Source organism: Camelus dromedarius, chromosome 16 (genome assembly GCF_036321535.1).
Source record: "Camelus dromedarius isolate mCamDro1 chromosome 16, mCamDro1.pat, whole genome shotgun sequence".
Lineage (NCBI taxonomy): Eukaryota > Metazoa > Chordata > Mammalia > Artiodactyla > Camelidae > Camelus > Camelus dromedarius.
The window spans coordinates 32,669,675-32,696,802 of NC_087451.1; the positions used below are offsets into that span (position 1 = coordinate 32,669,675).

At 48.3% G+C, this 27,128-nt stretch overlaps 2 protein-coding genes across 19 annotated transcripts in view; both read left to right on the forward strand.

Annotated features, from left to right (window-relative positions):
* LOC105104964 (CMRF35-like molecule 5) overlaps positions 1 to 9,570 on the forward strand; it is a 28,677-nt gene extending 19,107 nt beyond the window's left edge. For 6 of the 13 annotated variants that reach the window (XM_064495560.1, XM_064495551.1, XM_064495552.1 and 3 more), the window contains 4 exons: positions 1,715 to 2,041; positions 3,594 to 3,690; positions 4,684 to 7,876; positions 8,082 to 9,570. In XM_064495560.1, coding sequence (XP_064351630.1) covers positions 1,715 to 2,041; positions 3,594 to 3,690; positions 4,684 to 4,816 — 557 coding nt within the window. In that variant the 3' untranslated portion in view covers positions 4,817 to 7,876; positions 8,082 to 9,570. The other 7 variants (XM_064495556.1, XM_064495559.1, XM_064495561.1 and 4 more) reach the window with 7 other exon arrangements.
* Positions 9,571 to 9,618: 48 nt separating this feature from the next.
* CD300E (CD300e molecule) lies at positions 9,619 to 24,266 on the forward strand. Of its 6 annotated transcripts, none has more exons than XM_064495567.1 (5): positions 9,631 to 9,736; positions 14,336 to 14,559; positions 17,777 to 18,124; positions 19,691 to 19,838; positions 20,687 to 24,265. In XM_064495567.1, exons 2-5 carry the CDS (start codon positions 14,520 to 14,522, stop codon positions 20,916 to 20,918), a joined length of 768 nt encoding a protein of 255 aa, XP_064351637.1. In that variant the 5' UTR covers positions 9,631 to 9,736; positions 14,336 to 14,519; the 3' UTR covers positions 20,919 to 24,265. The 6 variants fall into 6 exon arrangements, with proteins under 6 accessions (XP_064351636.1, XP_064351637.1, XP_031324881.1 ...); XM_031469021.2 differs by having other exon boundaries at positions 9,632 to 9,736; positions 19,691 to 19,802; XM_064495566.1 differs by lacking the exon at positions 14,336 to 14,559 and having other exon boundaries at positions 9,619 to 9,736.
* Positions 24,267 to 27,128: the final 2,862 nt, after the last annotated feature.

Genomic DNA, 27,128 nt, shown 5'->3' on the forward strand with positions numbered 1-27,128 from the left:
TGCCTGGGTGGGTGCAACAGAGGACTGATAGCTTTAGAGCCCCTAACCATTCCTCTAAATGTAAGTAAAAGTAGAAACACTAAAGACATGAAATAAACACTACAATTCTAAAATGAAACACCAACCTGTAGATTAAGTGTAAAGGAAGCCAACAAATTTTGCTTTTCCCATGAGGACCTTGTAACGCCTTTTATGGAAAAATCAAGTGTCCAGTTTTGCCTCTGGACCCTGAAGCTTTGCAGGAGCCCTTGGCGCTTGCTAAGTCTCATGGTTCATTTTGAGAATTATGTTTTGAAAAATCTAGAAGTGATGTGATAGCAAGGCTGGAATGGGAGGAGGAACAAAAAAGGAGAAGCAAGAACTTGGCTTTGGATCTCTAGACAACCAAGAGGGCCTAGTGCGTTATTCCTTCTGTAGATGTGGTAGAGGAATGAGCCAGCAGGGCCAGAAGATGTACCTTTCTGGGGCCTTCCTGCTCCTCTGCCTCCCAGGTGAGTGGGACTTTGGACTTGGGTGTGTCTACTCTGCCAAATGTAGGAGAAGGAGACTCTGTGGAGAGAGCCGCATAGGAGATCCGGAAGGCTGGGAGAGTCTTCCTGGAAGATCGCGTGTATTGAGCTACCTTATTTTCCCATGTATCCTCCGTTCAGAATGGAGGAGGGGAAAATTATCCTCATGATAATTGCGCACCAAATCTGCCTTTACCTGACTTAAGGCGTGAACTGCTGTCCAAAGAGAGGTTCTACATGTACAATGGTGTGTTGTCCTTGTCAGGGTGGAAAAGGGGGTTGATTTAAGTCTAGTTAGCACAGATACTTCAGCCTTTGCTCACTTGCCTCTTAGTCCCTTTCCACCAGGTCTCTGCTGCCACCTAATTCCTCGGCTGGATAGGAAGCATCTGCCATCCGTCACAAGTCCCTCCACCCCTGATAGCCTACGTTACCCACTGCGGGGTCCTTTCTTAGAATCAAACTATTCCATCTTCAGTCCTATAATTGGGGAGAAACTCTTCCTTCCTTCCTTCCCCTATATTCGAATTCCAAATCCCGCCCATCCTAACGCTGTGTTAACTCAGGCACTAATGAAGCCTGGTCATGTTGGGTATAGTCTTAGGTGAGTCCTTCCAAGGACAGATAGGATTTGAGGATGAAACCCATTAACACATGTAAGACCATAGGACAGTGCCCAGTCCTTCTTGAGCCCTAAGTTGCTGTTAGCTGTTATAATGAGGATGGTGCTGGATCCGCACTCAGTTTTCTCTCGATCCGCACTTAATGAAGGGGTGTCAAGTCGGACTCATATATGAGTGACACCCACCCCAGGGAGGTGATTCACGAGCTATCGCCTCCAGAGATCCAGGAAGGTCAGATGGTTTGGGGAGAGAGGCTAACGTGGGGAAAGGGTTTGAGAGAAGAATGAGTATGTGTGTATTATGTAGGTGGGGGGTGGTTAATTTTCCACAGGAGGATCTTTCTGGTCTCCTAGAGAAGCAGCAGAAAGACCATCTTGTTCACAGAACCGAGGGGTACGCAGCTGCATGCATGTTTGTAAGACTAGGCGTGTAGAGGGTTGACCACAGGAGGGTGTGGTAGGGGACACCCAAGGATGGGGGGTGGCGTATCTGTTCACTCATTCAGGGTCACTGTGAGGAGCGGTGATGGGGGCTGGAGCCCGAGACATATTGGCTAAGGGTGTGTGGATTTATGTTTTTCAGGATGTTTCACTCTGAGCATCTCCAGGATCTTAAAGGGTACAGTAGGAGAGACACTGGTGATGAAGTGCCAGTACGGTGCAGGAGAGGAGGGTCACAGGAAGTTCTGGTGCCGAGGGCCCGACTGGAGAGACTGCATCCGAGTTATTGAAACGGCACATCTGGTGGGGCAGGAAGTAAGACGCGGCCGAGTGACCCTCCGAGACAGCCCCACGGAGCACATTTTCCTTGTGATCATAGAGGACCTGGAGGAAGGAGATGCAGACACTTACTGGTGTGGGGTGGACAGAAGTGTCCCCTGGGCCTCGGTGGCAGTGACTGTTTTTCCAGGTAATGCCTCCCCTCCCCTCTTTGCCTGGCATGGGCTGAGGTCAGGGGTCTGGGTCTGTCTTGCGGAGAGGTGGAGGGAGGGTCCAGCCTGGCCCCAGGATGGGCTGCCCAGGCAGACCAGGAGCACACCTGTGCGTGTGCACACACGTGTGTAAGAGCATGCATCCTTTCCTGTGCATAAATGTGGCAGGTGGGATGTGTCGGGTTAAAGCTTGGGCCCTGGAGTCAGAAAACTGAGTTCAAGTCTCAGCTCTGCCACTTGCTGGCTGTGTGAGTTGGGCAAGTGACTTAATGGGCTTGTGCCTCAGTTTCCCCATTTGTAAAATGGGATTGACAATGATACTGACTTGGGAGTGGGTGTGAGTATTAAATGGGTTGAAACGTGTAAAGCACTGATCCCAGTGGCTGGTAGTTTGTTAGAATTTACTAGATGGTCGTCATTGGTACTGTCATCCAGACCAAATCAAAGCTGTGGCACACAGATCTCTAGATCCCAGAGGGGACAGGTGCTTTGCACGTAGGCTCTGGCGTGTCCTTTCGGTTTTCCTCCTCAGTCACTGAAGACATTTATTGCCTGTCTATCATGGACCAGGTGCGGTGAAGCAGGGGTTGGAGGGGGAAGTAGACAGACTCAGTCTCTGCCCTGGTGAGGCCCACAGCTGAGTGTGCCTGGAGGGGGGATGGCAGGTGTGGACTCTGAGTGGGGCCTGAGAAGAGAAAGAGGACAGCAGAGCTCGGGAACATTGGTGGGGCAGGGAATGCCTGCTGCAGACCTGAGGCCACTCACATCTGCATGGATGGCGACAGGTGCAATGCAAGATAATGGGAAGGGGATGAGGTAGGGATTAAGTGGTATTTGATGGGAGAGGTGATTACTCTAGGTTCAAGGCACACAGGAGGGCCCCTCTGATGAGGTGGCATTTAAGCTGCGTCACCTCCCCCATGCCCAAAGGCTTCCTTTGCGTCCCCAGCCCCGCCCCTCGCTCAGTCTTAGCCCAGCATGAACACATCTGTATGTGATTACTGTTACCTCGCTTGCTCGGGCCCCCACTCAGCAGGGGGCATGTGCAAATCCATGCTGGTGTTTTTCCTGTGATTTTACTTTGCACCATGTGCCTGATCTGTTTGTAGGGGTGAGGGAAAGAAGGAGGGCCTGCAACCTGCTCTCTGGTCCTCACTGGGCTTCTAGAGTCCTTACAGTGCAGGAATGTGCCAGAACCTCACCCAAAGGCCTCTTGGGGGGCTTCCTGGAGGGCTGGCCAAGGCCCCTGCGTGATCCTTCCTTTGGACCGCCCCCTACCAGAGACATCTCTTCATGCCTGGTGTGTCCTGGTGTGAGACGGGGCTGGGGACCTGGAAAGGGAGTAACACTGGGTTCCTCTTGGCTGGCCTTGGCACCTCCCCGGCCCCCAAGGATACTTCTCCTTTCTCTGTGCTGCCCCTCCCGTCCCAGGGTCCCTTGAGGAAGGTGAGATGTACAGTTTCCTAATGACAACAGACTTTAAGCCACTGGGAGGTTGGGACAGAGAGTGATCTGTGACCTTGTCTGCAGGCTCAGTGACAGTAGCAATGAGGACCACTGAGACGTCGGCCAGCACAGGTGCCCTGGCTCTGACCAGCCACGTGTCCAGCCCTGGCCTTCCTCCCTGGTAAGAAAGGCCAAGCCCTTGCTGGGGATTCCTACTGTCCCGGCTTTGACAGTCCCCTGATGGGGATGCTGAGGCTGGGGCACCCCTGGCCCTGGTGTGACACTTTAGTACCCACTGCAGGTCCCAGCTAGAGCCCAGGGCCCCTGGTACTGGCCTCTGCCTCAGTTCTCTGCTCTGTCTCCTTCCCCACCTCTAAGTGTGAGGTCCAATGTTTGGGTTTCCATGATAGCTCCACTTTTTACCAGCAGGGCGATGACACTGGCCAAGTTACTTAACTTCTCTATGCCTCAGTTTCCTCATCTGTAAAAAGAGGGTGATCTTAGTTACTATGGATATTTTATGGCAAAATTTAGCGGCATAATGTAACCACTTACGATGTTCGTGGATTTGGGGGCAGGAATTTGGACCGGGTACAGTAGGGAAATCTGTCTCAGCTCCGGGAGATCTGGAGCCTCAGCTGGAAGACTCAGGTGCTGAGGGCTGGGGTCACTTAGAAAAGCTCTTTCACTTACGTGCTGGTGTTCACTCACCAAGATTCAACAGAGACTGTTGGCTGGACTTGCGCATGTGGCCTCTGCATGTGGTCTTGGCTTCCTTACAATATGGCGGCTGGATTCATGAGCAAGTGTCCCAGAGAGAGAGCCAGGAGGAGACTGTGTCCTTCTTATGACCCGCCACAAGCATAATGACAGCACCGCTCACAGATCCATTGTGAGGAACACCTGAGATGAACTGGGTGAAGCATGAAGCCAGTGTCCCCACAGTGAGCGCCCAGCGTTGTCAGCCACTGGCTGTTCTCTCTTCTGCTCTCCCTCCTGTCTCTCTGCCCCTCACAGGCCTGCCTCTGGGGAACAACTTATGAGAACCAGCATAGGGGCTGCTGATAGCCCATGACTGGTGTCCTGAGCTTGGGATGCAAATGTAGGATATGGAGGGGTCTTCTAGGTGACCGTGTAACAGCCTCTTTCTCCTTGACCCCATTTCCTCAACCAGGCCCTTCCTGCTCTCTGCCAGCTTCCTGTTCCTGGTCCTGCTGAAGGCTGTCCTCTTCCTGAGCTTCAGCTATGCTGCGATTTGGTTGGCCTGGCTTCAGCGTCCCCTCGAGGGACATGTCCATGCACCATGATCAGCCCAGCCCAGAGCACCTGCGGCTTCCATCCCAATGGCTCCCTGTCTGGTGACACAGATCCTGGATTCTCTGCTTCAAACTCAGCCCCGACCCCTCCCTGGGATCCAGACTCAGCCCCAACTCCTCCCTGGGATGTGAAATCGAAAATAAGTTGGCCTCACTAGAGACTTTTGTGCCCAGAAGCTGAGTCACCTTTGCCAAATCCTTTCATGGGGTGGCCTGACAGAGTGGACATGGTGTAAGGACACATGCTCTGGACTTAGACAGATCTGTATTCAGACCCCAGTGGTGCTGACTTACCGTGTGGCCCAGGAGAGGCTGTTTGATGGCTCATCGTCTGTTTCTTTGATTTGTATATAACTGAGATGATACATAGAGGGCTTTGACCACACAGGAGGAGCTCCCACATGGAGCTGCCATTACAATTGCTGGCTTGGGTCCACAGCAGCAGAAAGGAGGTGGGCAGGTGAGGGACCTGGGAAGAGTGAGCCAGGCCTCCTGGGCCTCCTGCTTGACTCCAGGCACAATGGGGGAAGGTGGTTTTATCCCCAGAGGGCCATGCCCACGTCTATCTGAATGCACAGTGCTCAACACACATTCAGTAATGGGTGAAGGGGATAAAGAATGGAGGTCTTGCCTTAAAGAGCAGATGAGAGCTCCACTCTTAGGTGCAGTAATGCTGGGAGGAAGGTTTCTTTGTGACAAGTTACAAACAGAGATGGGCTCAGCTGCTTGCTTGAGGGGCAGTGGCCAGGCACGAAGGTGGCCTGACCCAGATCCAACTGAACCCTCCCCTCTCACTCTCCTTCTGTCCTCCATACTCAGTGGCCTCTGCCCCTGGGAAGGAGTTCCTTTCTCCTCCCTTAAGGTTCAGCCCTTATACCCTGGGCACAGAAGTCACATCTCAACTATTTCTCTTCTTGATCCCCTCAAGCCCTAGATTTGCATGACCTCTAGAAGAAACACACATGCCTTCTGTATCTTCATCCAAGTTGGTAAAAGTTTTGAATGGGTGAGACTCAAGGTAGAGCCTTTGGGCATCCAACTACAGACTACTTACTAGGTAACATGGTCTCTTTCCTCCAGGACAAGGAATGTGGCAGGCACCCCTGATCCTGCCCCTCTAGACAGGTGTGACAACAAGCTATTAATTGGTTAGTGCATCACTTTTGGTTGAAGAAAGATATCCTTTTGATGAGTTAATTGGCGAGACAATAGATCTCTCAACTCTTAGCACCCTGAGTAAGAGGCTTCCTTTCCCTGGGCGTGCTGGAGGGCTTACAAAGACATCCCAGTACGAGTTGAGGTGAAGTGAGTGTGACTCACTAGGCTCAACTTAGTGATTTGCTTTTAATGAATAGAATAAGGCAAAGTAACAGGGTGCTGCTCCTGCCATTAGAGTACAAAACGACTCTGGCTTCTGTTTTTTTGGCTTTCACTTGTTTGCTGTCATGGAAACCAGATGTCATGTTGTGAGCTGCCCTATGGAGAGGCCAGTATGGCAAGGAACTGAGAGACACTTTTGACCAACAGCCAGGACAGCCCTGAGTTCACTGGTCTGTGAGCAACTGAACCTGCCAACAACCACGTGAACAAGCTGAGAAACAGACCCACCCTCGGCCCAGCCTTCAGATGAGATTGCAGCCCCAGCCAATACTGACTGCAGCCTTGTGAGAAACCTCTAGGCAGAGGTGCCCACTGAACTGCACTGGGATTCCTGTGAGATAATATGTGTTCATTGTTTTAAAGTAAGTTTGGAGGTAGTTATTATGCAGCAGAAGATAATCATCATCTCAAGAATGGGATTTTCACCTCCCTCTGCCTCCTCAGGAACTAGCACAGTGATGACACACAAGAGCACAGAAATGGTGAAGTCAAGCTGAAGTCACTGGTGAATGCAGGATTACCCTACCTGGGCAGGAGGCAGAGGTGGGTAGGGGATGTCCACGTGCCCACGTTTGACATAGCTGGTCTCTTTCGTTCAGTTCTCGCTTGTTTCTGGGAATCCCTGGAGCCATGACAATGACTCTCAGCCGGACTCTGAGACCTAAAACCCTGGAAAGTTCACATAGGCACTGATTAGTGATGTTATTCTTTGTGCCTGAGGCAGTGGGTCAGGCTGGACCAGGTCGTTGGTATTTTTCATGACAGCATGAAGATTCATGATGTGCACTTTGTGCCTGGTTTGTATCTACCTGATCAACCCTCTTTAAGACTCTTGAGTCTCAACTCCAACGGGCTTCCCTGGGTGAAGACATCCCACACATGTCTCTGTAATCCGCAGCTGCAGAGAAATGCACATTTGTGCGAACCTTGCAGGGGAGGGTGACTTGGAAGCCTGCACCCCGCCCCTCTAGCCCTTGCCTGTGGATATCTCTCCTATTATCCCTGCACCGTGTCCTTTGCTGTCGTAAACCTTAGCCATGATGAAAAACTGTTGTTAAGTTATGTGAATCTTTCCAGTGAATCATCAAACTAGTGGGGGGATCATGGGACCCCTGGATCAGAGTGGAATGGTGTTTATAATGTAAAAAGAGGAACTTGTTGCTATAATAAAAAGGCAGTGTGCTCTGTCCCCCACTCCAGCTCCATTATTTGGCAGAATAACAGTCCCTTAAAGATGTGCACATTTAATCCCCAGAACCTGTGAATATTTTACCTTCCACAGCAAAAAGGATTTGGCAGATGTGATTATGTTGAGATGAGGAGATTATCCTGGATCAGCTGCTGGGCCTAATGTTACGGTAAAAATCCTGATAAAACAGAGACAGGAAGATTAGAATCAGAGAAAGGGATGTGATGATGGAAGCCCAGGTGGAGTGATGAGGGGCATGAGCCAATGCAAGAAGCCTCTAGATCCTGGAAAAAGCCAGGGAAACTGCTTTTGGACTTCTGACATCCAGAACTGTAAGAATGGTGTACGTCCCTGCTTCTCTCCATGGGACACTGAAGAGAGTGTTCAGGTCAAAGATGCTTTGAACTGTGCAGGATGTAAACCTTGCTCACAGCTGGACCAGAAACCATCCCCCAAGAGGACCTGCAGTGTGACCACAGCAGGTGGGCACAGCAGCCTGCAGGGTAGGGCCTGAGCTGTGCAAAGCCACCCCGCTGAGAACCAAGGACAGCGTGGGATCCAGTGGAAATGGGCCGGGTGGCTGGGCCGGGTGGCCGGGCCGGATCCCTCGCAGGTGAAGTGGGTGTGGGACAAGGTGTCATCAAGCTCCCCCCTGGGGCTGTGATTTGGGGTCATTTTTCTTTTTAGCAGGTTCTCCCCCTTTCCTGATACCTTCAAAGTTTAAAGGGAAGAAACAGCAGAGGAGGGAAACAGATAACAGAAAATATGGACAGGAATTGAGAGTGTGGAGGGCCGAAACTCCTAGGTGAGATGTCAGAAGACAAGGATCTGGATGTTCTGCCTTTTACTAGGTCTGTTTGTAGCTCTGCCCTTTCTGTGCCTCCAGGTGAGTGGGGCTGGGACTTGTCATTTATAGAATCTTCCCTGTGTAGGGACAGGGGATGGAGAAGAGGGGATGTGATCAAGGATGTTTGGGAGAGCAGGTAATACACAGGTCTCATGAGAACACTTACCCACCTACTCAGGTGAGTGGGAGGATGTCGAGACCATGGCTGCTCACTGGGAACTGCAGAGGTGGGGGGTGTTTTGTCAGCCCACAGGGGTGTGTGTGTGTGTGTGTGTGTGTGTGATACCAGCTACTAGCATTATGCCGCAGTCTGTGCCCGGGACTTGGCATCAATTATCTCATTTATTCTTCACCACAGTCCTTATGAGGTGGATACCATCATCCTCACGAAGAAACTAGGACCTCAGCTGTGCCAGGCAGGAAGAGATGTACCTTCTGAAGGGGCGGGAGGCCAGTGAGTTAAGGGATCAACAGCCAAGCTTCTCATGAGGAGCAGATTGTGGACAAGCCAGAAGCTTGGCAGTTATGGGTGCAGAGCCTCAGAGGAGTAGACCCCTGATTCCTGAGGCATCTGGTGAAGCCGGATCACCTGGTCACGGGGTCGGGGAGGGTGATTGGGGCACCAAAGGACAAGAAACTAAACTGAGATTGGTGAGCTTAATGAGATGATACCTAGTTTCAGGATGTCTCCATGCTTCTGTTTTCATATCTGTAAAGTGGGGATAATGGTACCCACCTTATGGCTTTGTTGTGAACTTTAGAAATAATTTGGGCAAAGCTCTCAGCACTGGGCTTGAGGAAGAACAGGGTTGTTTTTACCAAGAACCCCATCTAACCTCTTCCGATGGCTGCAGCTCTACCATTTACTGTTTCCCTGAGATGCCCTAGGTCTTCCCCAGAAGCTCCAGATTCCATCCCCACATGGCCAGCTTATGACTTTGTTGTCAACCCAGAATATCTGATTTTCCACTTACAGAGTCCTGCTTAAGAAGAAAGACCCACACGCTTCAGTGGTTGAATAGAACCCACTGACCCGGCCACCATTCTCTTCCCCAGAATCTTGAAAGGAAGTGAGAAATAGCTGTGATGATACGAGCTTTGAGACCCAGACACTTACTTTTATTAATTAAAACCAATTATGTGTTCTCTTCCGAGAATTAACTTTAGCATTTTTAATAAATATAATAACTGTGTTATAATAAAATCATACAATAATGATTTAGACATAAATTCTGAAGTTTAACTGATTTTGTTTCCCACTGTTTTTTCCTTTATATTGCTTCTTCCTCAAACTAAAATTATTTGGGTTGATTTCTCGGTTGGGTGAAGTGTATTGAATTATTTTTTCTTTTCTTTTTTTTTTTTTTTTAAAGACAGTATAAATGGATAGTGTACATTTGGAGTCCCTGCATTTTAAAAATGTGGTTTTGTTTTCCTCTATCAAGTGAGGCATTCGTGGGCATTTTCCCTCTCAAAATCCATGGACATTGCATACGTAAGTATATTTAATTGCATATATATTTAATCACACACATATTCATTTAAATATAAGCTACACCATACTCAGAGAAGACTGTATAAAACATCTATGTGTAGTTTGCAGAATAATTTTAAAAGAAGGTTTACGTAATGACCAATGAGGTTAAGAAATTGAACAGAAATCCACTTCTTAGTCACACCCTCTCCATCCCCCACTAGAAATAACCATTACTCTGTTATTTGTGATATTCATTCCCTTGATTTAAAAAGTCAACATTATTACAGTACACTTTACATATAGTAAAATGCACCTGCTTTATATGTATAGTCCAGTGAATTTTATTGAATCTATACATTCTTGTGACTAACACCATGATCAAGATACAGGACATTTCTTATTATCCCAGAATGTTCCCTTGTGCCCCGTTATAGACAGCCCACATGCCCACCCCAGGCAACCATTGGTCTGATTTCTATCACCTATGTCTTAGCTTCATCTGTTTTAGAACTTCACGTAAATCATTTTTCTTAATTAAAAATATCTTGCCACCTTTATATACATCCAGTATTAAAGTTTGGTCTTGCCTACTTTGGGACTTTATATAAGTGGGATCATACGTACGTACTGTTTTACGACTTGTTTCTTTTATGTAACACTGCGCTTGAGATCCATCACGTTGCAGCTGTAGTTTGTCCATTTTCATTGTTGACTAAGATTCTACTGCAAGGATATACCACAATGTGTTTATCCATTCTACTGTGGATGGACATTTTGCTGTTGCCCAGTGTGCTCTGCAATTATGAGCAGGGCAACATTCTGTGCTCATGATCAAGAGAGTCTGTAGGACAGCACACTTGTCATTTGCCTGTTTGCTCTTAGATCCAAGAGCTTCCATCTCTCTCTCTCTCTCTCTCCATCTATCTATCATCTCCTGGCATACCTTATTTTCTTATGTTCATTGTGGAGTTCTATATTCCATCATAATCTTCAAAGCCCTTCTCCCACCTTAGGAAGTGGCACCAGTTTTATGGGCCGAGTTGTGTCCTCTAAAAACTCATACGTTGAAATCCTAACTCCCAGTACCTCAGAATGTGACTGTGTTTGGAGATAGGATCTTTAAAGAGGTAACTAAGTTAGAGTGGGGTCATTAGTGTGAGTCCTGACCCAATGTGACCAGTGTCCTTATAAGAAGAGGAAGTTTGGACACAGACACACACAGAAGGAAGACCATGTGAGGACCCAGGGAGAAGACAGCCATCTACAAAACAGGCCTCAGAAGAAGCCAACCCCACTGACACCTTGATCTTGGACTTCCAGCCTCCAGAATTATGAGAAAACAAACTTCTGTTGTTTAAGACACCCAGCCTGTGACACTTTGTTATGGCAGCTCAAGCGAAAACTGACACCCAGTGGGAAGGGTGTGGCTCAAGTGGTAGAGTGCACACTTGGCATGCCTGAGGTGCTGGGTTCAAGCCTTAGTACCTCCTCTAAGAATAAATAAATAAGTAAACCTAATTACCTCCTCCCACCCAAAGGGAAAACAACTGACACCTAGCTTTGCCCGGAGAAGACCTGGGAGTCACTCTGGATTCCTCCTTTTGCCGACCATCCTACATTTAGTCCATCACAAATCCTGATGGATCTGCCTCCACAGAACACTCAGAGCTGTGCACTTTGGTCCATCACTATGTCAAGCCACCACCACCTCTCTCCTGGATGACAGCAGAGCCTCTGACTCATCTTCGTGCTTCTGCTTTTTCCATGTCCAATCTGTTATCCACATAGTGGAGTGATTATTTTCATACATAAACCAGAATCCACATTACCCAAAACCCTTCAGTGGTTTCCCATTGCTGTCACTTAAAATACAAACTCCTTAACATACTTCACAAGGCCCCCTCTTAGCCTTTCTTACCCTCCCTCCCCGCTTATCAGGCTACAGACTTAACTGGTTTCCTTCCTGTTCTTTAAACACATCAATTGTTCTCTCATTTCAGGGCCTTTGCACGTGCTGTTCCCTCTGCCTGAGATGCTTCTTCCTTAGCTGAGGGTTTCCCAACCTTGGTACTGCTGATATTATGGGAGACTCTAACTCCTCGTGGCTGTAGGGGGTCAAGATGGCTTGATGATTCCCTAAGCCCATCAGTGAAGCTCCCCTTCACTCCATTCTGGGCTGTGGGGACTCTTCATGGATCCCAGCTTTTGAGAGTGAGCTCTGCTCCAGCTCCAATCTGGTATAGACCTGCAGCATCAGCGCCTGTCCCTGAGTGGCTGTTTAAATGCCAGCCTCTCTCCTCCTAAAGCCCACATCCATTTCTTTTTCTTTCTTTCTTTCTTTTTTTTTTTTTTTATTGAGTTATATTCAGTTTACAATGTTGTGTCAATTTCCAGAGTAGAGCACATTTTTTCAGTTATACATGGAACATACATATATTCATTGTCGCATTCTTTTTCGCTGTGAGCTACCACAAGATCTTGTATGTATTTCCCTGTACTATACAGCATAATCTTGTTTATCTATTCTACACATGCCTGTCAGTATCTACAAATTTCGAACTCCCAGTCAGTCCCTTCCCACCCCTTTCCCCCCTGCAACCACATCCATTTCTAATAGTTCCCATTAGTTGTATGGTATCAGATCTTGCTCACAGTCCTGGCTTTCAGTTCTCTTAATGTTTCTGGCACCCGGGGATTTCCTTTGCTTGATTTCGACTTCAGTTATGTATTACAACTTTGGCGGCTGCGTTTTATACAGAATTTCTGTTTGGGTCTAGAAGGAAGTCTCTGTATTGACTCATCTACCATATTGCCAGCAATCTGTACTTTCTTATTGAATTGTAATGAAATGTGCCCACATTAGTCATATTTTATATTTTTCAACCATCAGCACCAGATTTTACTTACTCCCATTTCCTTTATTTTTTAAACGACTCCCAGATCATATTGGGGAAAAAAAGGAAGCAGAAGAAAACAACATAAAAGCAGAACTGAGAAGGGACTGGAGATTTGTTTGATCCTCTCTGCAAGATCAAACAAATCCTTCAGCTGTTGTCCATGCTGAAAAAGTGATATGGGGGAACACAGTAATGCACCTACTGTCAGCTCAGCTCACTTTGGGTCCCCCAGGGGAGTGGGTAGTAACTACATGGGCATAGGACCTGTGTGGCTTGATTGTTCTATCCAAGGCTCAACCTATATGTCATATTTCATTAGACATAGTTGAAGAGGGAAGATAGCAAGTTACAGCAAAAGATTGGAATGGCAAATGATCCAGTAGAGAGTTCTAAAAGATAGTGAATGCTATTCTAAATGAAGTAAGCCAGAAAGAGAAAGAAAATACCATATGATATCGCTCACATGTGGAATTTAAAAAAAAAATAGAAGAGGACAAACGACCTTAAATATAAAACAGAAACAGACTCATAGACATAGAATACAAGCTTGTGGTTGCCAGCGGGGAGGGGCGTAGGACCCCCAGACTGGGAGTACGAAATTTGTAGATTCTGACAGGTACATATAGAATAGACAAACAAATTTATACTGCATAGCACAGGGGAGTTTACACAAGATCTTGTGGTAGCTCACAGTGAAAAAGAATGTGACAAGGAATATATGCATGTTCGTGTTTGATTGAAAAATTGAGCTCTACCCTGGAAATTGACACAACATTGCAAACTGACTATAACTCAGTAAAATAAAATTAAAAAACCACAATGCATATCCAATAAAAATAGAACTTAACATCTCAAAAAAAAAAAAAAAAGATAGTGAATGTAGAGGTTATGGAGAGCAACCTCTGGTGAAGAGAAGGAAAAGTAGAAGCAACTGATGGGATTGTCAGTGGAATTATATTTTCAGATACCTGTGTCTTAGAGAAAAATATGCTTCTGATGTGTCAGTTACATTGGAGGGAAGGTGCAGAGGGCTGAGAAACCAGGTGAGAAGCTGTTACAGTGGTCCAAGACCATCCTAAAAATATTTAACATTTACTGAACAATTTACTGTTCCAGGCACTGTGCCAAGTGCTTTGCTTTCATTCACTCATTTATTTCCCATAGGATAGGAATGAGTACTCTCACTCTACAGATGCAGAAACTGAGGGTGTGAGTGATTTAACAACATGCCCAAGGGTACATGGTTAGTAAATGATGGCAATGGGGCTTGTGTCTGAATTAGGTTAATAGTGTACATATAACTAGGAGAAGCTTCTCCACAGGAAGCTAGAAAGTTGAGTCTGGAGCCCAGAAGGGATATTAGGCTAAAGGAAGAGGAATGAGGTCATCTACATGGAAGTCATGGTTGAGAGAGATTTGGGGAGTCCTAGCCCCAGATCTTTAAGTGGCGGTGTTTTATGATCCAAAAGTAGGCAGCCAGAGAGGCGAGGTGGTTGATTAGACTAAGAAAGCAGCCCAAGACAGGAAGAGAGAGAGAGGCAAGGGACAAAGGGTCTCCTTTGTTGGAGTTTTTTGTATTTTGGGATTGACTTTCATGAAAACTCAGGGTGTGACCCAAACCTTATATTGTCACTAAATGAACCAAAAAACCAGCAGATTTCCCTTGCTGATTAGTCTTTTCTCTGAAGTGTCTTTTGCCATCCTTCCCCTTTTTTCTAAGGCTTCAAATTAGGAAGTAGCTAAGAGATTAAAAAGGAAGTGGATGAGAGAGAAATGCAAAGGAAAGTTGAACAAGTAGAAGGTGGCTGACGCAGGCTGTGTTGTAAACACCTGGATTCCAGCCGGGACCTGGATTTCAGCCGGGACCTGGATTTTCTGGGGATACCAGCCAGGGAGATAGGACCATGTGGTTGTCCCCAGCTCTGCTCCTTCTCTGCCTTCCAGGTGAGTGGAGCTGGGGGGGTGCTTTGGGAACCTGATGTTGCAGAGGGCAGACAGTGGGTGGAAGGTCTGTCCTGAGTTCACTTTGCCTCTGGGCAAAGTGTCAGCAGAAATGGGAAAGATACATCCATTTATCTATCTGTATATCCTTCTACATTCACCCACAGATCCTACATACCCTTTCTGAGCACCAACTGTGTGCCAGGACTGTTTTGCATGCTGTTATTAAGAGCAACTTCTGCTCTCAGAGATTCATGGTTGAATGAGGGAGTCAGGTTACTATGCGACAGCATGGAACTTGGAGAGAAGAGATTCATTCACGTCTGAAGAGAATGCACAACAGGGGCCCCTAACTCTACTCTTAGAAGAATGTGGGTCTTCACTGAGGCATCACCGGAGGTTAGGCTTGAAGGATGAATGAGTTGGCTGAGTGAAAAATGGGAGTAGCTTATGCAAACGTGTGGAGAGAGTAGAGACCATGGAAAGCTCAAGAATTAGCAAAAGTTCTATTTTGTCAGAGCTTAGCTTAAAAGGGTAGGAAAGGTTTATTAGAAGGAATTAATAAAGGGTCTGGGATGCCAATCTAAGCTTCCACCTTAAATGCTCCCTGGAATAAGCTAATAAAATTGTCTCTCAAAGGTTGGACTTTCAGAAGAGAAAATCTTTATAAAGGCATTCAGAGTGCATGAGAGCACATTTTTCTGTGGGAAGTAAATTTATAATAAAAAATCAGAGGGTTTAATAACATCTGTAGAATAATTTTTTTGTTGGGTTCCCTCATGAAACAGAACTTGCCCAACATTACAGACTTTTCCAGAAAATTGGATGGAAAAGGCAGAGATTTAAGAGAAGACCAGCTGAGTGACACTGACCAAAACTTAGATTTCTTATCAGGAAAGTGAGAGTGGATTAGATGATCGTCAAGGTCTCCTAAGGCTCAACGAGATCTTACACTCAGAAAGACATGTCAAAGTGATGCATCTCGTTACACACGAGAGGTGTCCAAAATGTCTTAAATGATGATGACAATGACCACGGATGTTTTGCGAATGATTAATAAAGTGGGCACCCAAGCAGTGGTGGCTGGAGGCAGCTTGCACTGGCTCACGAGAGGTGAGTGTGTTTTCCCAACACCACGTTCAGTTACAGCATGTTATTAGCTTGTAATCAGTCATGGCGAGAATGTTTACACCTTGGAAACTGGCAAATCAGGGCTTCTTCCCCACCCTTCCCCAGAGAGCTGGTTTACTAGCGTGTCATTGCTATTTTTTTTTGGCAGGGGGGAAGTAATTAGGTTTATTTATTTGTCTTTCAATGGAGGTACTGGTGATTGAACCCAGGACCTCGTGCATGCTAAGCACGCACTCTACCACTAAGCTATATCCTCCTCCTAGCATGTCGTTGCTTTTTAAAATCTTCTTCCTTAAATCTGATAAAATGACTTAAATGCTTCAGTCTGGGTGCAGTTAAACTGAAGATGGAAACCTCTTTCCACCCCTTTATGTGGAACTGGCTGATGTCTCCAGCCCTACAAGTTTATTTTTCCATCTAGGGTACATTTGCAGCTGACATTCCTCATGGGTTCAGATTAAAACACTGAAGTCATTTGTAAAGATTAAAATTTCAGTTCATCTTTTTCATCCCAGCTCCTGATCCAGCTCCCTCCTATCTTTCCCAGCATTCTCCTCCACCCCTGCACCCATCTGGGGTCATAAACACTGTTTGGGAAAATGTGATTACTTTAAATTTATGGAGGACACCCAAGAGGGTTGTACTGCTAATCTGAGAATGGGGAATGAGGGAGGGATATAAAGAAAGATGTTGAGGGCAATTCCAGAACAAGGAGAGAAAGGATGAAACTGGAGGAAGAGAATTCCCATATTAAGTAAGCAAGGATAGAACTCTTGTTTATTATGTGCTTTACAACCTACAAACACTTTCAAACCTATGACACAATTTAACCCTCTGAGCAACTTTAGGACCCAGGCAGGACAATTAGCATTATCCCCATTTTACAGATAAGATGGTAAAGGGCTTAGCCTATGACATATCAACTAAGTAAAAGGATTGAAAATGAAATTCAGATCTGCCTCCTCCCAGGGCTCTTCCCTCTGGCCGTGGAGGTATCTAGAACCTCCATGCTGGTAGTATTCACAAAACTGCTCAAGGTGCTTTCTGCAGATCGCTCTGCTACCCCATCTACTGCTTCCATTGTGAACTGATCGCTCTCCTACACTAGCTCCCATGGACTGCAAGCCACCAGCAAAGCACTTTTATTAAAAAATACATGTATGCATCTATATAATCCTATATAAAGCCTGCGAATCTTGCATTCAGACAGCATTCTAGCAGAACAGAGGAGAGTACTCTTCTGGAATGAACAGAATCTTCTTTTTTCTTGACTTTAGGTGCCCAAAATCAGATTGGTCACGGCTCAATACCTTGCCATCATTGGTCCATGCAAAGCCCTCTTTTATATAATATAATAATGTGTAGTTTAACAAGCATCTGTGAACTCATTGGCCAACTCAAGAACTAGAAAGCTACCAACAATAGCTTTCTTCTCAGTCCAATCCTGTTTCCTCTTTCAAACACCAGTAACTTGATATCATTTGTCAACACCCTGCATGAATATTTGCTTCTGACATATTTATGTGTTGGATAGAAAATTGGGCTAAGGTATTAAAAGCCACCTTCTAAATCTGAAGGTCTGTGATGAAACCCAGAGATTTGCTTCTCCTCCCTTGAGAACACATGGAGAGCAGAATAAACAAGAAGTTACACTTTTAAAGAATAAATTTGAGTTACCAAAAAACCCAAAAAACAACCCCCCCCCCCCAAAAAAAAACTGGGATGCAGAGGCCTCACTCCAAATCTCATGCCTGGCAGGGGCTGCAGGGCTAAGGACAGGGCAGGACAGCCGGCAATCCCTGGTCCCACCTCCAGCTTTGTTCCTACTCTCCCTCTCCCCAAGGGGCAGGGCCCCTGTGCAGTTACGCAGCATTTCTGGGCTTACAGGGCCCAGGTCTGTACTGGTTCTGCTGACCACAGTTTCCAGACCCTCTGGTTTAGATCTTAAGCTCAGGTGTCCCTCCAGATCCCATCCCCCAGCCTAGAACAGTCCACACCTCCATGGTAACTTTCCCCTTGGGCTTTAAGCAGGTAGCTGCTGCTGAGGACCTTTGGGATGGAGTCCTGGGACGTGGCTTGTGTTTTCCAGGCTGCTTGTCCCTGACGGGCCCCAGCTCTGTGATGGGAACCATGGGAGGCTCTCTGAGAGTGTGGTGTCAGTACGAGAAGGCGTACAAGGGGTATAACAAATACTGGTGCAGAGGAAAGTATGACACCTCATGTGACATCATTGTGGAGACCAAAGGAGAAGAGAAAGAAGAAAGGAATGGCCGCGTGTCCATCAGAGACTACGCTGATGACTTCACCTTCACAGTGACCATGGAGAACCTCAATGCTAATGACGCTGGATCCTACTGGTGTAAAATTCAGAGAGTCTGGATCCTGGACGCGTTGTCATATGACCCCTCAGTCCAGGTTAATGTGTCTGTTTTCCCAGGTAAGAGCTCCCCTTGGTCCAGCAGCAGAGCTTATGGGATATCACTGGACCTGGGGACAAAGATGGGTGCTCTACTGAAGAGTGTCTCTGGGTCTTGTCCTCTGTCTCAGTAGCGTTGGGAAGAGTCTATAATATGGGCAGGGAGAAAGGGGGCTGATCCTTCAGCCTTGGCATGTGTTGCAGGCATAGCTCGAGGTGCCCTAATTCTCATAGAGTCTGGGCCTCACCGCGTTACCTGGGAGGCCCCTCCATGCTGAGCCAAGGCTGTTTCCACTCTGCCTTTCAGCAGCTGTACTCTGCATACATACATCTTCAGCTTGCTCACAGAACATTGCCTCTACCACTCTGTCCTGGAGTTGATCTCACTCCTGTGTCAGGAGGCAGGCTCTCGGAGTGGAAGCCACTCTTTCTCCTATTCCCCATATGCCATATGGCCATGAAGTCGTGGCCCCATTCTCCCAACCTCCCATCACAACTTCCAACCTAACACTTTCCCACCTGCTTCCTTTAAAATTTGTGTCATGTGGCCACACCCACCCTCTTCCTCTCCCTAACATGGCCATCCATTGGCTTCCAGATTATTCCTCAACCTTCAGTGGGAACCTAGCAATTTCTCCACCCCAGTCCCTGGCATCATCTTGGGAGGTTTTCATGAATAACTTGTTAAACATCCTTGTCTCAGATTCTATGACTCTCAACTTCAGTGTCCTGCATTTCCACTCTTTCAGAATCCAACTCCATGGCAACAGTGCACATCTTGTTGTCACCCTGAACTGGTCCATGTCCACCAACCTCAAACATTTTACTTTCTCACAATGTTCCATGCATCAGCCCTCCTGTGCCTTCACCCTACTAACCCCATTCTCAAGCTCACACACACTTCTGGTCCTTTGACCCCCTTCTCCGTTTTCTCCCAATGAGGTCTTGCTTCCCCCTTCCCCGCCCTGACCTCACTTCCCTCCTAAGCCAGCTCCAGCCTTCACGGTAGACTCTATATACTTCTCTTACCAGTACCGTCAACTCTCACGCACCATTTTCCTATCTGCCTTTTGAAACTCTTACCCCTGGATCCATCCTAAAATTACCCTCAGTGTGTGTCCGAGACTGAGGTTTCTTTGGATGCGGGGCTTTCAGTGATAAAACTGCAAAAGTCCCAGGCAAACTAGGGCAAGTTGGTCACCCTACCTAAAATCCATCAGCAGAACCGGGACAGACCTGGTCCCTGTGAGCCCCGTCCCACAGTCTCTGTGAGGCTTCTGGGCCACAGGATGAGCTGCCTTCTTCAGACTCATTCCTGCCCTTCCTTCCTCTGGGGCTCTTCACCAGGCTGGGGAAGCCCCTGAGAGACCCCTGCTCTCACCCCAGGCAGAGTCAGACCTGAGATGGAGAAAGGTGGCACTTACGGCCAGGTCTGGAAAAGTCTCATGTGCTCAGGAGGTGGTCTAGCCACAGGGCAACTCCCAAGTCCTTTCTGTGAGTGGATGATTCCTTGCGACATGAGATCCAAGCAGTTGTTAGTACATGGCTGGGGAGAGAGCAGTGCCTGATGTGTGATTTTATCTACAGCACCAAGTACAACCACAGGGCGGACCACATGTCCAGCTGCACCTGCTCCCTTCCCGACCGTGAATGCTGGGCAGAGCCTCAGCACCAAGGAGGTGTCAACACGCTGCACAAGGTCATGGCTCAAGGCCTGGAGACCACGGAGGAGGGGGTCAGCAGCCTTAGGGGACCCTGGGGTGGGGGTTGGCAGCACACCAGGACCTTTTAATCTCACTTTCTGCTGGGTTTTCCTCCAAATCCGGTCCTAATTTTTATATTCTCCAAAGCTGCATTGGGATTCTGAGTGGAAAATGTCACCTCTTCTGTGAACGTCCTCCCCTGTGGTGCAGCTGCAGGGACACAGACAGAGGCTGGTTTCAGGTGGACGAGCAGCCCCTCCTCCCACTCCCACCCCTCCCCTTCTCCTGCCTCAACCAGTTCTGGACTTGGGATCCTGGTTCCCTGGTCCCTAAGCTGGGCCCACTTCCAGAGGTCTTTGCTGTAACAAAGACCCTGCTACCAGGAGGTGCTTTGTGGGGTCTGTGGGGAGATGGGTTGGCTCTAAGTTGAAGTTTGGGTCTGTTCTCCTCCTCCCAAAGGCGCTCAGAAAAGGCTGTGATGCTGCTGCCATACCCTGAAGGGAAGGGAACTGAGGGACAAGGGCTTTACGCAGGGGTGAGGGTTGGTTAATACGTCAGCTGATAAAGGAAAGCTCTGTGTGTGTGGGTGGGGGGGGAAGGGACAGAGAGGGTAAGCTTGAGAGCAGACTTCTGGAAAGCAGCCACCACATGGGCCTCTCTTCTCTCTTTGCTCCATCACCTCTCCCTAAGGAGAGTCCTGAGGGCGTTTCCTGACCAAAAGAGGAGCGCTGACAGGGTCCCTGGAGAGGGTCTGCCTGGCGTGGGTCTTTTCTGGGTTTGATTCTGAGTTATCCAGGCTTTAGAGTCAGGGCACAGGGAGAGGTGGAGAGAGAGGTGGTGAGAGGAGGCAGCTCATTTCTTGTCACTGTGTCCCCTGCAGGTCCCTCTTCAGCAGCGTCCACTTCCTGCTCCTGATCTTCCTGAAGCTGCCCCTGTTCCTGAGCATGGTTGGCGCTGTCCTCTGGGTGAACAGACCTCACAGGGGCCCTGGAGGGAGAGACAGTCAGCCTGAGCTGGGGAATCCTGTGCAGCGCACCGTCCCCAGGAATGCCCTGTCCAGGAATACAGCCCTTCAGACTGGACAAGGGAGACCTTTGGACTCTGGACTCTAGGACGGCTAGGCAGCAGAGCGTGGTCTGGAGGGACTCAGGTCTTCTGGGGGAAGTGGTCAAGGGAGAGTCCTGGATCTTAGAAGACACTTGCTCTGAGCCCTTAGGCGGAGGAGGGCTGGGTCTCCTCTGCCCCTGTTTGCAGTCCTCTTTTCTCCTCCACAGACCCCCTGGTTCCTTGCCCTCTTGCCCACCTCCCAAAGGCAAGAATTCTCTGGAAGTTGCATGCTCAGAAGCCTGGCCTTTTTCTCCTCTCCTTGGCACAAAGGCTTCTCAGCTCAGTGTCCCCAGGGAAATAAACACCTCCTTCTTGCAGACAGGAGGTTCTCTGAGGACACAGCACTCACAGCTTCAGTCCTGGGCTCATAGGACCCCCACCCCCTCCTCAGGGACCGTCACAGGGGAGTTTGGCCCTGACAGAGTGTGATCACGAAGCTTCCCTCTGTCTTGCACCCTTGGGCTTCTTCCTCCCTTCCAACTCCTCTTGGGTCTCACTGGGCTTCAATCTCCCTCCTCTTTTTGTCCCTATGACCAATGCATCTCTGCCTGGCTCAGCCATGGCTGAGCATCTTCAATTTAAAGTTCTGGGGCCAGCTGGAGCAGTACTAGGAAAAGGAGGCAGTGGGTGCCCCTGTGTCACTTTTGGAAATCCTTGACTTGGAGGGTCTCCTGTGCATGGAGTTGACAGAGAGTCCGGCTTGATCCATGTTAGGAGAAGTCTGACCGTCTGTTGACAATTAACCCTTTTCACAGAAGAGGCAGATGTGTTTCCAGGCGCAGGTGCAGGTGCAGGTGTGGGACACAGAGGTGAGGAAATAACTTTTACCACATTGGGATGGTATGAGCCACAGCCACTACAGGCAAACCTAGCCCAGGAAAGGGCTCAGTTGGTTTTTGAATGCTTGTCTGTTGCTCTATCCCTGAGTTTGCAAGGAGAAGTTGCACAGTCTGTCACAAGCAAGCGTCACCATTTCCGCTCAACTTTCTGCATCCAGACCAATCCTTTCCTCTGGGAGCTCCTCTGAGCATTGAGTTCTCATGCAGGGCTGCCTCTCTCCGAGCCTGAGTGCTGATTGGCTCCCACAAGGGTGGGGACATTCATGGCATCTCAAGGAGATCTGGGGCTGGCCCCAAACTCAGCTGAAGGAAAAATTCAATCTGAAGAGGCTCATAATAATAATAATAATAATAATAATAATAATAATAATAATAATAATAATAATAATAATAATAATAAGATACACAGGGTGATGTAGGCAACATAATAATGAGCAAGAGAGGAGATTATGATGCACTTTATAAAAAAGATAAGCTCACAAGTCAATGTAGCATAAGAAGGCTGGTAAGAGCCACAGCACAGTCACCAGCAAGATGCCTCACGATGTCAGAGGGGAAAACATTATGTCATATTGGATGGATCAGTGGAAGGAGGTGACACTGGAGAATGATGTTAAAGGAGGTGTAGAATGTCAGCCGACTGGGGTGGGAGTGGGGTGGAGAGGAAGAAGAGAGAGAGAGGACGTACTTAGAGCAGCAGCAGCATAAGTGAAAACTGAGAGGCAGAAAATCACCATAATAGTCACCCGTAGAGGACTTGTCAGCAAACAGAGTGTGATTGTCACAGTTTCTCGTGGTGGAAGTGTGTCGGTGGGGGGGGGTGTGTGAAACTGTGGCAATGCCGTGGTAGCTGACTTAGGGGAACTAAGGTGGGGCTGTGCCATCAGGGGTTTGGGGGAAGCAAAGCATCTAGGTTGGCTGGGACCCCACTGCAGGTCTGTGTGAGGATCTGAGGAGGCGGTTGCCAGCAAAGCAGCATGAAGTGTGGAGCAGGGCTGGGAGGTAAAGGCTCCAGAGGCCGGGGAGGAGGGAGCAATGGAGGCTCGTTGGCTCTGCACTTTGGGAAGAACACAGCGCTCAAGGCTCACACCCAGCCTCGCTGAGAAACAGCCCCACCTTAACACCCCTTCCAGGCAGCCCCACCACCGTGCACATCAGACCCTTCCTGCCCTGGGCCATGGTCCCTCCCTGAGTCAGACCCTCTGCCCCTCTTTCAGGACAGCTTCCTCTGTGGTCCTGAGTCACTGTGAAGCAGAGGCCGCTGCGGGGAGGTGATAAGGAAGGAGAAATGCTTTTTGCCTTCACTTCCTTTTGTCCCAGATGCTTCCTCTCCTGCCTCTTTGCATACTTCCCTTGGCTCTGGACTGTTGGCCACTGTACTGCACCGAAATCCCTTATTCTAATGACCTCCTAAGTGACGTTCCCACACATCTCCCCTCTTAGGTGCTTCCCTCCCTCTGTCCCCAGCTCCCTCTCCCTCTCTTCTCTCTTCTTTGCTGAATCCCTCTCCTTGCCCTTGGGTCCCTGCACCCCCACCCCTCTCCCTAGCATCACCTCCACGCACAGGACTGTCACATGTGCATCTCTAGCCAACCTCGTCTCTGGCTCAGTTCTTGACTTTCAAAGTCAATGCTGTTTTGTGGAACTACCTACCCTGTTAGCCGCTCAGATGGGCTCAAAATGATAGCCCTTGTCATCACCAGTCCTCAAACTGAAATGTCACACTTGGTTCGTGGGTTAGGGCTTCCCTTCCCACCTGCCTCCGCCAGACTAGCCTTCCCAAGATGTAGCCAACCGAGTCTTCTTCCTGCCACTTCTCACCCTCAGAGGGCCTTGCAGGGATCGGGGGCTTGGAGGTGAAGTGACAAAGGGCTGTGCCTACAGGAGCAAGAGAGGGTGTGGTGGGCCAGTTCCGGGGAGGGAAGGGTGAGGGAAGAAGAGGCTGAACAGCTTCTGTTTGTGTTTACATCTGAGGGCTGAGCCTTCTTCTGGGATTGGGTGTTCCAGTGAGCCCTGGCGCTATTGCCTGCAGCCAAGAACTTATGAAGGGGCCGGGGACAGGACTGCAGGAAACATCGACCCCCTTCCTCCCTCCCTCCCTTCCATTCTTAACAATTTTATTGAAGTGTAATTGGGATAAAATTGACTGCATACATTGAAAGTGCACAGTTGGAAGATTTTTTCTTGCTGTTTTTATTATTTTTCAAATTTTACGTATTGTAAGATTCATTTTGTTGTGATGTACAGTTCTGTGAATTTTTCACACATGCATTATTTCATGAAACCACCATCACACACATGCAACATAACTCCATCACTTTCCCCCAAACGTCTTTAACTGTGAATTCCATTTCTTAAATGGCAGGCAGTCAAGCTGGTGAAATTAGGAATTTTTAGGTGCTGATCTGGCTTCTGAGAACTGGGGTTCCAACTTAGTTCAGCTTTCCCAGCCTTGGAGGTGCATTCGGATCTGGCCCGTGCGCGCCCCCCAGCGGCCAGTCTGTGGCCCTGTTGGTGATCTTCCCCAAAATTCTCAGTCTTGGGTATTTTCAAGGTCCCACTGGGGCACAGAGTTTAGGAGACGGGTGGATGGCAGCGAGCTGGGAGTTCTAGTAGGGTCCCTTTCTTGAGCTGCTCTCTCTTCTTGATCTCCCCGACCCCCCTTCCAGCTTTCAGAGCCCTCCACCCCACTTCCTGGTCTTTTGGCTGGAAAGCTGCGGTTTTCTCACCTCTGTTATCTGTGTACTTCCTGTGGCCAAGTCCAGGGTCAAGCAGAGGGTGAATAAAGGCAGAGAACATGCCACGACATCCCCCACCCCCCTTCTTCAGACCATGGTTCCTCTGCTCAGAGAGGGCTCTCCTCTTTCAGGGCTCTAGGTGTTGGAAATTCCAGCTGCTGCAGTGGAGTTGCAGCTTCTGCCCTGAGGCTTGCTGGGGCTGGGTGGGAGGGAAAGAAAACAAACAACAAACTCCACCCTTTTATTGTCCCCTCCGGCTCCCTTTTTCCGATCATCCTGGACTCTTACAGTCCCTGATGAGTGTGCAGTTTCAGCATCTGGGCTGCAGGGTTCACACTCAGGCAGGCAGATCTAGAGGAAACAGAACCAGAAAAATCACAGCTGGATTGGCCCTACTTCTGGTTGCGTTCCCCAATCCTTCAGGTGCCACCTATTCAGCAGAATTCTTAGATAGCTGCTCCACGCATGCATCCAGCCTGGGTTCTTATTTCCATCACTTAGATTACTCTTTCCGGATAAGACGAAATCTTACCCGGAACTGGAAGCTGCACCGTCAATGTGCGAGAGCGAAAAGCTGGAAACAGGCTCAACGGCCATCACTGCAGGAACAGTTAATTTTGGTGAAGCACCGCAATTCAGCATCAGGCAGCTGTTTAAAGAATTCAGTAAACATGTATGCAGTGACTTGGAAAGATTTCTGTAGTAAAATATTAAAACTGATTATTGGAATATAAAATACACACAGAAATGAACACATTGAAAGTGCACAGTTCAATAAATGTGCACAAATGAAACACATCCATGCCACGAGCCCCTACCCTAGTTCAAGAAGCAGACACTACCAGCCCCCAGAAGCCCTCTCGTGTTCTCCTCCAGCCACTGCCTACAAAGTCACGGTGTCACAACGTCCTTCCCCACTAGGTTTCTAAACAGCCTAAATTCATTTTGTTGGTTCTGCAACTTTATATGAATGAACCATACAATCCACACTCTTCTGTCTTGTTTCCTTTGGTCACCAATGTGTTTATGAGCTTCGTCTACACTTTCAATGCAGTTTTTATCTGCAGTTTGTTTTTTCTGACTATGATGCTATATTCCACTGTGTGAATAGACCAAATGTGTCCATTCTATTGCTGATGGGCGTTCGACTAGTGTCAAGTTTTTGGCTGTCATGAGTAATGTTGCTCTCACGTGCTGGCCCACGCCTTCGGTGAACATCTGTATACCTTCCTTCTTAGCATTTAAGGGGCCCCTCATTTCTTTTATCGGGAAGGACAGTTGTGCTGTAGATCAGGCCTGGACCTAATTTTAAGAGAAGTGAAACTTCAGGCAGGGTTAATTTCTTAGCTTCACCAAGTGTTTTAGGGCAAGTGTTTCCTGGTAGGGAAAACTGAGGCCCTGAGACTTGGGCTGACACATCTACCAATGCACTTGAGTATCTGAATCCCCCCACCCTAGTTTCCCTTTGGGTCCCCAGAAGTGGCCTATCCACTTGTTAGAAGATAGGGGCTCCCCACGTTGAAGACTGTGCAGAAGTCTGAAAGGATGCTGACTACACAGCTCACGCTCATGCCCTAAGGACCTGGCCATCATTTCCCCTCCCGACCACCTCACCCCTGACTGACGTTAGGTGCCAGCGTGGCCCACCTGGGGATATGCAGGGCTACCAAGGGAAGAAGAAAATGAAATCGTACTGGCAGGAACCAGGAGGGTGTGTCTGGGAGAGAATCTCCAGGTGCTAGGCTGGGTGGTGGAATATAATGCTGACTTAGGAAGAGTCTGTCAACGTGAGGCTTTCATGCACACAACACAGGGACACTCTGCACACCTGCAAAGCCTGGGAGACTGGGACTAGTGCACGGCTGGGATGGTTCTTAGAAGCTTGGAAGCAATGAAGCCCCACGTTAAACGAAGTCCAGAAGCCAGAATGGCGGTGACAGAGTGTGGAAGGGAGGGTCATAGGCTCAAAGAATTTAGCATGCTAAGACAGAACTGCTATATCTGACCTGAAAACCCACCAAATGAGTATTATCCTTGGGAGGCCCTGGAGGACACTCCATTTACAAGGAAAGTAAGAAATATGCTGGTGAGGGGAACATGAGTATTACCAGAGGTTCCACGGTGGCCGGTCTCTCTGTGCTGGATTCACAGGTGGTGCCATTACACAACTGAGGATCAGTGGGGCTGACAGGGTTCCAGAAGAGCAGAAGGCAGGTGGTAGAACTTACCTGTCTAGGTCAAGGTGAACACACTTGGTGGACCAGGTATCAAATTCTGAATGGCACTCAGCTTCAAGGATTGGTGGCAATGACTAAAATAACAAGAGGCAAGATCCAGATCGAAAGGCAGGTGAGGTCTCTCAATGGTCATTTTCTTGGTCTGGAAACATACCAGAAATGGAGCTCCCTGACAATGGGCACAATTCTCATATTGATTTCTTGGCCTGTGGGGTAAAAGTGATCACATTGGGGAAGGTCAAGTGGAAGCCCTGAAATGGACCCCCTGCAGTGACCAACAGAGTGAATGGAAATCAACATCCCATCCTGGAGAAATGTCAGAGGTCAGTGCCACCCTCCAAGTTTAAGAACACTGAGCAGGGGGACCATCATATGCATCTTTAATTCACTAATGACACGGG

Excerpts from the sequence above, each read along its gene's own strand:
- CD300E (XM_031469018.2), top strand. The coding sequence starts at position 15,573 with ATGATGATGACAATGACCACGGATGTTTTGCGAATGATTAATAAAGTG. Across the intron at positions 15,670-17,776 it reads CTTGCACTGGCTCACGAGAG|GCTGCTTGTCCCTGACGGGC; the intron begins GTGAGTGTGTTT and ends TGTGTTTTCCAG. Across the intron at positions 18,125-19,690 it reads TAATGTGTCTGTTTTCCCAG|CACCAAGTACAACCACAGGG; the intron begins GTAAGAGCTCCC and ends TTTTATCTACAG.